This window comes from Bidens hawaiensis, unplaced genomic scaffold, assembly GCF_021521415.1.
Source record: "Bidens hawaiensis isolate Kalapana, Puna unplaced genomic scaffold, B.hawaiensis_p1.1 tig00002414_1, whole genome shotgun sequence".
Classification (NCBI taxonomy): domain Eukaryota; kingdom Viridiplantae; phylum Streptophyta; class Magnoliopsida; order Asterales; family Asteraceae; genus Bidens; species Bidens hawaiensis.
This window is the reverse complement of record NW_027491131.1, coordinates 450269-462402: the sequence shown is the minus strand read 5'-3', so window position 1 is coordinate 462402 and position 12134 is coordinate 450269. Positions and strand designations below refer to the sequence as shown.

At 35.2% G+C, this 12134-nt stretch overlaps 1 protein-coding gene and 1 pseudogene across 1 annotated transcript; one reads left to right on the top strand and one right to left on the bottom strand.

Annotated features, from left to right (window-relative positions):
• Positions 1-226: 226 nt before the first annotated feature.
• LOC143619057 (zinc finger protein GIS3 pseudogene) lies at positions 227-869 on the top strand (annotated as a pseudogene).
• A 2058-nt stretch (positions 870-2927) lies between these two features.
• LOC143619176 (cysteine--tRNA ligase 2, cytoplasmic-like) lies at positions 2928-11148 on the bottom strand. The gene is made up of 8 exons (XM_077091174.1): positions 10977-11148; positions 9563-9626; positions 6248-6409; positions 6002-6172; positions 4944-5351; positions 4158-4376; positions 3820-3936; positions 2928-3411 (listed from the first exon to the last, which is right to left on the bottom strand). The coding sequence occupies exons 1-8, from the start codon at positions 11141-11143 to the stop codon at positions 3067-3069; spliced, it is 1653 nt and encodes a 550-aa protein (XP_076947289.1). The 5' UTR covers positions 11144-11148; the 3' UTR covers positions 2928-3066.
• Between the last annotated feature and the right edge of the window lie 986 nt (positions 11149-12134).

Below are 12134 nucleotides of genomic sequence, written 5' to 3'. Positions count from 1 at the left end.
AAGATAAACAAGTGAATTCGGGAGAGACAAGTGCATCTAATGTGGGCCCAAGTTTTGTTTTTGGTTCCTTTTCCTAAATTTGCACAATATTTTTTTTCCTGTTCTTGGTATGTCCGCAACCATCTTTCTAACAAAAAAACCTTATAAATACCACCTTCCATGCAACACCTCTCCTAGTACACACACATCTCATGTTCTCTCTCCTTAAAACATCAAGTGTTTATATATTTATATTATTATATATAGATGTTTAACATGGCAGATATTGATCACTATCAATCCAAAACCACAAACAACACAACTAGTTTAAAGATCTTTGGCTTCAATGTATGTGAAGATCATGAAGAAGTTGTTGACTCCACCAAAACACCCTCGGGATCACCAGACTCCGAGGGTAGAAAATATGAGTGCCAATACTGTTGCCGGGAGTTTGCTAACTCACAAGCGTTAGGTGGTCACCAAAACGCCCATAAAAAGGAACGTCAACAGTTAAAGCGTGCTCAGATACAAGCAACTCGAAACGCAGCCGTTTCATATATTAGAAACCCTATTATCTCAGCGTTCGCTCCCCCGCCTCACCTCCTTAGACAAACCGGTCCGATGGTTGTACCGTCGTCGGCTGTGGCGTCCCCGACGTGGGTTTATGTTTCACGCGCCACGCCGGGGTTCCACGTGTCACATGGAGGGAGAGGACCAGGGGCGTTATCCTACACGGGCAGTGTAGGGGAATCATCATATAATAATGTTGGGCCTCAGCCCAATAACCGATTGCATCACGAAGATGGGCCTTTGTTGAGTAGGTTTACGAGAGGGATGGTGGGCCTAGCTTTGATGATACATTCGGCCTTGATTTGCATCTGAGCCTTTAGCGGTTTATGCTACATCCTTGAGCTGCTTTAGTCAGATCGGATCGGGTCGGGTCATGATTTTAGGTTAGTATGTGAAAGATCATAGCTATTAGGCTTCACTATTAACTCGGCTTGGAGAAGCCAGTGAATTTTTATCCTCTCTGATCTTGTAAATTCTGATTAATTTTTTTATTTTGTTGAAATTATCTATTTTAGGCTAATGCTAAATTCAAACTCATGGGTCAAAAATAGTAAAATACAAAGGAAGACTAACAAACAAAAATGTCTCTATTTGTCTAAATCTACTTTAAAAAAAAATCTTGAATTGGGAACTTATGATTTTTTTTTTTTTTTTTTTTTTTTTTAACTCACACTCTAAAATCAAATAATAAATTGCACGACAATCATGGGACTTGAACCTACAACGTTTGAAAAGGCAAAACTTTTTTTATCCGCCTTGCTGAAACAGCTAGGTCAAAGGCCCTTGGTGGTAACTTTATTTATGCATCGGGTTGTTACTACTACCGTAACTCCTGTTACTTGATAAACAAATCGAAACTATTTATTTGTATTTTACGTTTGATTCTATGTGAGGTTTTGACGTCATTCAACACATCATGCTTACCGACACCGCATACATTGTTACTTGTTACATTTTCCGTTTAATTATGTGTGAAATCTCAACACATCATGAATACCGACACAGCATACATTATTACTTGTTACATCAATTGATAGCATATTGTTAGTTGATTGCACAAAAGATAAGGGTTTGAAATTCCGTTGCATACAATTAAGCTTGCATGAACTTAATTACAATTTTTTAAAAAATTTCTCTCATTTTCAAATGATCATTTTGGATGCCCAAATCCAAAATATCAACAATACTTTGTATCTTTCACATCACTTTTTAAGCTCATATTAATATATAAATACTTTCTTTGCCTTTAGGTACTAAAATAAGGAAAAGCAATAAAAGCACGCACATAATATAATTAAGGTGTTGCTAAATTAGTTTGTGATTCGATCGTTCGAAATAACTTATTCAAACTCAACTTATGGGGTGTTTAGGATTCCTTATTTTACCTCCTTATAACTCTTCCAATAAATTAATAAGTTACAATTTTGTAACTTATTAACTTATCCCCTCACAATAATAATTTTAACTTTTTCAAAAGTTAATAAGTCATAAGTTGCTCAAAATAAGCAAAATCCCAAACACCCCTTAATAGAGGTATGCAAGTCGACTCGAACTAGTTTGTACAATATCCAGCTTAGGTGACCTGGCTCGTCAAGAATTGGCTTTTGACATCCATATATGCAGTTAGCCTAGAGGCCCCACATAAAACCTAACTTAGAAAAAAATTACAAAGTTTTTAATTTTTTTAAAACTATTTTAATACTTAAAACTGTCAGAACCCATTATTGGAAAATCATACGCCCAAACAATCCCATTCTCGCAAACAAGTGGTCTTCAATGGCTTTAAGAGACAAAGTGACAAACCCAATGTATTTTTTATAATTTGAATCTGATGTTTGGGACTAAGCAATATGTATTAAGACGAAACGAGTTCTACGTATAGAAAGTAGATGATCTCATTATTTCAATGCTTAAGATTGTTACGGTAACATCGAAAATAATATAAAGTTACAAATGTTTGGTAAACAAGAAACCGACTTCCACTTATTGGCTTCTTTGTTTATATGTAATAAATATCATACATATTTATCCATGGTCAAGGTCCGCTCTCTCAACTCAACTGGTTTGAGTTTCGGTATTAATTGCCGGAAAAAATCCAATTGGCGTAGGATGGGTGGAAGTAGTGATGGGGTGCTGATGAACGAAAGGATTGAAAAACAAGGCTGAAGGTAGGATGGCTTTACCTTTCAGGCAAGCTTTGAAGCTTTGAGTTGTCGTCAATACAAGTTGTGCAACCACCTAATGCATTACATTTGAAGCAATGTATTATGCGGTTCTCTACTTATAAAGTGCTTTTGCGTTACGCATTTAGCGGTGTTCTTAATTATATATTTAGGTATAAAGATACACTCAAGACAAAAAAGATTTTAATCAAATAAAAGTCTCAAAACTCTCAACTACATGAAATGTATATGATCAAGCCCACCACTAGTGTATGTATATTAAACACAACAAAAGTATCACATGGTTTATACTTAATAGTCAACATAAGTTAGAATTCTCAAAAAGACAAAATAACTAAGCTTTTGCAGCATCTGCTGACCTGGACAGTTCCAGCAGTTGACCGTCTGATGACTTGGCAGGTGGGCCCTGTGGTTGACCAGCTGTTGACTTGGCAGGCGGGTTTGGAAGTTGATCATCTGATGATTTGGCAGGTTCAGTCGGTACACATGGCCGCCAAACGGTTTCATTGCCAACATCCATTAATGCAATCCCTTTTAAAGTTAAATCACTCCTAATTTGATCACCTAATTTGAAATCTTTGTTCTTTCTTGCTAATGCTCGGTCTTCGATACGCTGCTGTATATTTTCTTCAGTTAAATCCGCTCTTTTAAGTGCTTTTTCTTTCAGTTGATTCAAAACCTGTAAAATAAGATAACTGCCTTATATATCATAGTTACAATAATTGACACGCTTGCTTGTACGGTTCTCGTATATCTTTAACTAAAATTGATCATCTATTAAACGTATTTCTATATACATACATACACACACATATTCATATATATGTGTGTGTATTTAGTACTGTAATTATGCAATGTATATGAATAATTATACACAAAACTAGGCAACGTATCAAGCAACATATGTAAATAATCAAGCAACATTTTATACATAATAAGTAATAACGCAACATATGTTCAATAATCACGCACCGCTTTATACATAATAACATATGTACGTAATCACACAACGTTATATGCAACACACGCACACGCACGCACACATATATGTGTGTGTGTATTATAGTGGGCATATTATGCAGCTAACCTCGGAATAAGTTGAACTGGAAAGCAGTCCTAACACATCCAAAACGTCTCTCACTTCTTTCTCTAACTCAATAAGAGACTCCACGTTTGATAACTTCTGTGGTTTTTGAAGCTTCTTCTGCAAATCGTTCAAAATAATATACAAAACAAAAAAGAACACATGTTAGCAGGAGGTAATGTCAACGGTTTCTGTAAACGAGTTAATCTGGGTTGTCTTACCCACTAACTTGTAGATAAAACATAAATAACTTGTAGATAAAACATAAAAAATATACCATAAAAACATAACAGGCCGAATGGGTCAAAACTTAAAAGTGTATGTTAAAAGTGTATTCTGACCTTGAGCATGGTCAAGATTTTGTTCATCAATTTCAAAGCATCTTGAAGAGCAGCATTCAGAATAGTAGGTGTATGTAAATCATCAGACAACTTTTCTTCAAAGTGACTTTTAAGATTCTTCACACACTTTTTAGCATCATCAGTAACCGGAAACTTCTTCGCACTAGTTTTTATCTCTTCTTGAAATTGTGAAATAGCACTAGCACAATCCTCCAAAGTCTACCAACCAAACACATGTCATATCAAGTGGTCTACACGCAATATCTAAACAATTAAATGAATAAATTGCACAAATGGTTCGACAATATTGCAAGTTTAGTACCCAAATTTTTAAACTTGAACAAGTTTGGTACCCAAGTTTAGTACCCAAATTTTAAAACCTGAACACGCAATGGCACATGCGTAATTGTGTCTTTTCAAATTTAGAACTCTAGAAAAATACTCTCTCAAGCCCTATACTCCTAGACTTCAGCACCTTCGATCAGTGCAAAGTCGACCAGTTCATGATCAAATATGAAGTCGATGTTAGGAGTTATGGAGTTTGAAAGAGTATTTTTTATGACTCCAAATTTAAAATAACAAAAATACCCTCACAAAAATAGGACATGGCATCACTAGTCTATTAAAAACTAACTTGAACTAACGGTGGGGACTAAGCGTGCTACCTTCTCACAAATGTTTAGAACTTTGGACTAAGTTTGCAATTTTTAAAATCTGGAGACCAAACTTGCAATATGCTCAAACCAAATGGACCTCTCTTAACTAAAAATATCAATTATATGTTACCTGATAAATGTAATAAACAGCCTCTGAAGAAATCTCAATTTGAGCAATCGAGTAATTAACTGGTGATCGATAATGTGTGCCCATTAAAAAGTGCCTTAACGCAAGGGGGTGATACAGTTTAGTGACCTCGCGAATGGTAAAAAAGTTACCAACTGATTTTGACATTTTTTCATCATTTGCGGTTACAAAACCATTGTGCATCCAGTAATTAATATTGCTGTTTGGGCAGGCGGCACAGCTTTGTGCGATTTCGTTTTCGTGATGTGGAAATATTAAATCCATCCCGCCACCGTGAATATCAAATTTTTCGGTTAAGTAAGTTACACTCATTGCACTGCACTCGATGTGCCAGCCTGGCCTTCCTGGGCCCCACGGGCTGTCCCAACTTATCTCCCCTGGTTTTGCAGCCTGAAATGAAAAAAATCAACGGGTCAATATCATAAATGAGTGAAAACTCAAATGGATCAACCAGACTTAGGCCTCTAAACGAACCGAAGGTGCGCTCGCTCAGTGAACAGTTAATGAATCGTTCAGCGGGAAGTTCTTTATTTAATAAGCATGAAAAAATTCTTTTGTTAATTTAGTTAAAGGAATGAGCATGTACACGTCGTTCGTTCATCTATGTTTGTGAACGTTCTCGCTCACATTTGTTCATCTAAATTTGTTAATTTCCACCTGAGTTTGTTAGTTTACGCTTGTTTAAGTTCGTTTGTTTACATTGTTATACATTCATTTATTATTTTAAGCTCATTATAATTCAGTCTAGTTTTATTAACTTTTTAAACCCAACACACTGTTTATGTTTGTTTGTTTATATTGTTAACAAATGAACATAAGCAAACAACACGTTCCATTTCTTAACGAACAGACATGAACACAACAATGACGTTCGTTCAAGTTCATGCCCAATAGTTTTCGATTAAAAGTTAAACAAACGAGTTCAATTCGTTTACAAACCTACAAATAGTAGATTATTATTGTAAACAGTTTTATCATATATTCATAAAATATCTGTTTTGTGACCTTTATGATTCAATAAAATTTAAAAACACACACACCTTCCACAAAGCAAAATCAGCTGGATTTTTCTTTCTTGAATCAATAGCAATCCGTTCACCAGCTCGATTGTCTTCAAGCTTTCTTCCTGATAGCCGCCCATAATTGGGAAAATTATCAACAGAAAAATAAACATCACCATCAACAGGATAAGCACAATTGTTGTCAATAATCTACACAGAACAAACAAAAATAAGGTAAAATGTAGTATAATCCAAGAAAAATTATGAAAATCATAAACATGGTACCTTTTGTATCATATCCCTTATTTGATCCATATGATCTGAAACACGTGGCTGTTCAGTAGGTGGCAGGCACTGGAGATCTGTCATATCAGTCAAAAATTCTTGGCAAAATCGACTGCTTAAAGATAGCGCGTCCTCCCCAAGCTCATTGGCTCTTTTAATAATCTGCATTTGAATAACTTATAATGTAAAACAATATAGAATATGCATCCTATTATAAATGTGTATGTCGATAGTACTTGATACATACTTATTATCCCTGGCAATTTTGACCCAAGAACTTAAATCTGGGCTGATATAGACTTCTTTTAAAAAAATCATGGGCTATTTTGGGCTAACATAACATATATACTTGGGGTTAAAATGAGCATATTAAAAATTAAATAACAAAAGAAGCAGACCATAATAGGCTAACTTAAAAGAACTCCGGGTTAAAAAGGGTAACAATAAATAAAAGACGGTTCATTCCAAATAACCATGAATAAAATGTTTCATGGTTGTTAAGATAAATTTATATGTTTTATATCTATAGTATGATGATTTGAATGCAGCTTGTGTTATGTACGTGTAACAAAAGACGAATATATCGTACAAAGAAAAACGAGTAAAGACCCAAAAGTGGTTCAGCCAGAAGCAGCTGAGTCAAAGGATATGTTGGAATCACAATGTCGGTCAAACTTATCATGAACAAATTTAAAATTGATAGAATTTCATTATATATATAATTATATACTAAAAGGGAACCTACCGTTATCTCACAAAGTCATACTATTCATACGCTTATTATTTTTAATAGCAAAGTTTGTTACTAGCACATGCAACCCACCTGTTTCTCATCATCCATCTTCTCACTCCCCCGACAACATAGAAACCCCAACCGTCATCCCACGTTTCTTCATCGTCGCTGCTGCAATCGATACCGTCCTACTTCAATTATGAAGTTCTACTGGCCGTCGGTCGAGGCGCAATTGATGTGTCGGGCTCAAACGACGGCGATAGTTGATAGGAAAAAGTATTCCTTGAGAGTTGAAGCAATTGATTGTTGTGGCAGTGGATGTAAGTTGTTTAATACTTACTCCCCTATCTATTCGATTTTATTTCCGCCTTTTGTGTGCCTACTTTGGGTCTGATTGTTATTAACTGAATCGAAGATTCAGGGTCTGTGAATGACTTTGTAGGTTGTTAACACACTTTTAGTGAGATCAAATAATGAATTTTGATTAAATTGAAATTGAATTCTTACCTAACCTATCTGAATCTACAACTATATCAGTTAGTTATTGGCCATGTTAGCTAACTATTAGTGTTATTGGGTATTAGGATCTCTGTCCCACACAATATTTTTAAATTCTTTGCAAACTAATGATGCTATATCTTTTGATATGGCTAATGTTATCAGGAGCAGATTCAGATACAGATTAAGGTATGGGTTTAGGACTTTAGGCAGAATATTACCCACACACAGACACACACACAAAAAAATAATAAAAATAAAAAAATTATTAGCTCATACCCTAAATCATTTGGGTCAAACTGGGTCATTTAAAAAAATCATCATACTGGTTCGTCTGAAAGCAGGTTCGGGTCACGTGTAAAAACGTGTTTAGGTTAATATGGGTTCCGAGTAAAGTGAGTTCATGCTATTTAAAAAAAAACATCAAATTGGTTTGTACATAAAAACATGTTCATGGTCAATACGAATCGCTTAAAAAAAACACGTCCATTTACAGGCTGTTCAGTAATTTGAAGCCATGGGCTTCAAAGAGGCTGGTGCATATATCAAAAGCATAGTGGGGCCATTTAACTGTCATGTAGCTAAGTTTGAAATCTATATGTTGTGTATCAGGCTACACCTTTTATTATTGGACTTGCTATAGCAACTGCAGCCATTGTTAGTAAACATGGAATTCAAGCCTGCCAGTATTTCAATGCTAGAACCCCGAGGCCCATATCACATAGGTTCTATGATGCCAGGAATAAGTAAGTAAATGGGAAGGACCGAAGGAATTATGTTTTTCATCAACTAAAGGAATTATGCGTTAAGCATGTTATCAGGGAATTTGGCTTCTGCCCTACTTGCAGCAACACTATCTAAAAGTAGCTGAAGGAATCTACAGCTTCTTTTTCGATATTTTACACAAGAAGTTATGAAAAACTTTTATAAATGTGAAATTTGAATCTATGATGCAGGAAACCACTTTCTTAGGAAGCAGATAGCTTGATATCACTTTGACCTGAACCAATTACACCCATTAACCAACATGACTCCACCCATTTTTTGACCTACTACCTAATCGAACTATACAAATAGAGAAGCATTTATGTAGCGTTTCACACGTGTTTATTTTGATAAAAATTTGTTAACAAATCTTCTGAATCTCAACCAAATTGTATTTCGGCTGCAACGCGCAAGGGGTGTACGCGCGCTGCAACGCGAACGATTTACGTGGTTTATCACCCCTCGATACATATGTTTATTTAATTAAGTGTACACAGGATAAGATGAACTTTGTATGCGCAGGTTTGCGCATGCAAGAGTAAGCACGCTGCAACACTAACGGGTTTATGTGGTTTATCACCCTGCAACGCGGGCGGGCATTTTCTAGTTAAAAGTTGAAAAGACAAATCTTTTCTTCTTCCAACACTCTTATAACATTCCCTTGTTTCATAAGGGCATCTAAAAAATTGAGAGAACAAATGTCAGAAGTTGATAACAAAAATTAGTCAGTTTGACCTACAAAGTCAAACCAGAATAATACAAATAATAATCAAGATTTTGACTTTTGAGGTCAAGACTTACAAAATGCATTGTCTTAATAAATCTTCAAAATTTTGGTCAACTTGAAATGATACTTTACCAAAATGCACTTTTAGTATTGTGGTAATTAACTGAAGCCGTTAGACCAAAAATAATATTGTTTATAATTTTGGAGTTGATTTAGATAAATTATTAAAAAACAACCAACTTTTAGTTAAAAAAAATACCGGTGTAAACAAAATAACCATTTTCTAAATCGAGCAGTTCTGACCCAAATCAAAATAACCTTTTTTTTAATTGGCCCATTCTGACCCACACCTGTTCACACACAACACACCGCCCGACCTAGCCCGACCCGCCCATTTCGCCAAATCTAATCATTATTCATTTGTTGTCATAATTGATGTTATAACATAATCCAACCAAGAAACAAAATATCAACTTCTTAACTTCCTAAAAGAATTACAAAAGTAGGACTTGCAAGAATTACAAAAAATTTGAGAAGAATTCTTCATAATAACTCAGAGCACGAAAAGCAACTTAAGCTTAAAGCATCTTACCTTGTCATCGACATCAGTGAAGTTCCGCACGTATTTAACTTCATAACCCAAATGCTTCAAATACCTTCAAAATGCATATATTGGTTGATTAAAGTTTACAAACTAAAGTTAAAATGCAACATGAATATAAAGATTTCAAAGCTTGAAACAGAGACAGAAGCAAAAATCTTTTCAAATGCTAAACCAAAAAAACTTCATTTTTAATAACTACAACTTTTTCACTCAATTGCATATATCCGACTACAACTTGCAATCGGATTGTCATATTCAACTAAAACTACTGGACATCAACACGCAAAAAACTCGAATCGAGCCAACCATAAACAAGCTGGAACCCGAGCTCGAGCCTAAAAAAGCGTGTTTAATAAACGAAGCCGAGCCTGGCAGCCTGCGCTTCACTTATCAAGCTCAAGCTGACTTGCAAGCCTAAACTAGCCTGTTGCTCATATAAATTTTAACTAAAGTGTTTATTTTATATAACCATTACATATAAAACTAAAATAAAATAACTAAATAACATATATGATGTTATAGATAAAACTATAATTAAAATATAGATACAAATACAAAAAAAATTATAAGTATGTAAAAACCAACTAATAAATAGTAAACAATTCAAGCTCAAGCTTTAGAATCAAAGCTCAAAGCTCAATATAATTATAATTATAATTAAAAATATATATACAAATACAAAAATAATTATAAACCAACTAATAAATAGCAAACAAGTCAAGCTCAAGCTTTAGAATCAAAGCTCAAAACAAGCCGGGCTCAAGCTTTCTGCAAATTATTCAAGCCAAGGTCGAGATCGACTCAGCTCGTTTTCACCCCCAAATTTACATACTCCAATCTCCATCAACTATTTTCACTCAATTGCATAAATCTGACCACAATTCGAGATCAGAATGTCATATTCAACTTATAAAACCAATCTAGCTTCAATTTCAATATAATCACAATTTTTCACTCAAGTTCACAAATCCGGAAACAAGTAGCAATCACATCGATAAATTCAACCAATAAACTGACTAAATACAACAAATGCGTAAACATAACGCATAGATTCCACTGGTCAAACATAAAGGATAGAATATTATTATACCGGAACAGGACATCACAAGCAACGCATGCGCGTGCGTAGCCAATATGACTGAAATCGAATTATTATGATGAATTCTATTGAAACAAGGGTTAAATTGAACCAAATAAGCTTCAAATTTCATATCATCACATATTTTCACTCAAATCGCTTAAATGAAACTACAATTTGCAGTCACATCGTTAAACTCAACTAATAAACAGATCACGTACTTAATCTAGTGATCAATTTCATAACCTAAACAGTTAATCAAATGCGTAAACGTTACGCCATAGATTCCACTAGTCAAACATAAAGGATAGAATATTATTATACCGAAAGAGGACATCGAAGGCGACGTACGCGCGCGCGTGGCCGATGTGGCTGAAATCGTAAGACGTAACGCCGCAGATGTACATGGAGACTTTGCCTGGAACGAGTGGCTTGAACTTCTCCTTCTGTTTCGTCATCGAATTGTAAATCTGGAACTCGAATTCAGCCATTGCTGATTGAAGAAGATGAAACCCTAGCTTAGCTCTGTTGTCAGTTACGGCTGTGTTGTTGCAGTCCAAATTATTAGAGTTGAGAAAGAAACTGAGACGGTATTAATGACATGGACTTTTGAGTTTCGAGTATGGGCTGGGCTTTAAAATTACCTATTCGGTTCGGTTTAGAAACCGGTTAATTGGTTTAAAACTGGTTTTTCTTAAACTGGGCCGGTTTAAAACTAGTTTGGTAGTTCCAGAAGAGGAACCGGTGATAGATCCGGCGGGCTGGGTCGGTTTGGGCTTTAGTGAACCGGTTCCAGACCGGGTTTTGTTTACGGATACGGTTTGGTTATTGGATTTTTTTTTTTGGTATTTCGCTCTTTTTTTTCTCACTTCTTGTTTTAAGAGTTAGAGAGAACCGTAATCTAATCTTTATTACAAAAGATGTCGCTTTGCGATAGCCTAGGCAAGAGAATTCAGTTGGTTCGGTTGAGCTTGTAATGATTATGATCCAAAAAAAACAAATTAGTGAATGTTCGGTTGAGTTCATGTCGTGTTTGGAGCACATTTTTCATGTTCGTAATTGGGTTTGTGTCGGGTTGGACTGGCCTGCGAACACCACCAGAGATTGGCACTGATTATATCACCTGTAACAAGAAAGATTGTTACTTCCACATTCCATTTTCCATTGTGAAGGTACCTAATATATCATTTGTTCAGTTTGTCAATTTAATATATAGAACATGTTAAAGGTAACTCCACTAACCTGTGTAGGGATGCGTTGAGATCAAGAAAAAGGCTATAGCCATCATAATCTTTGCATTCTCGACCCAGTACCTAATCCAAAAAATGATTAGCATCGGTAAATTATTTTAAAGTTCACATAAATCTACATTTTCCCAATTTTAATGTTAATAGTACCGTATCAACTCGTGTTGATATGGGTCATGATTTATTGCCTAATGGCTCACAGAAAATTTTAAAAAGAGTTGAAAGGGAAACAAGT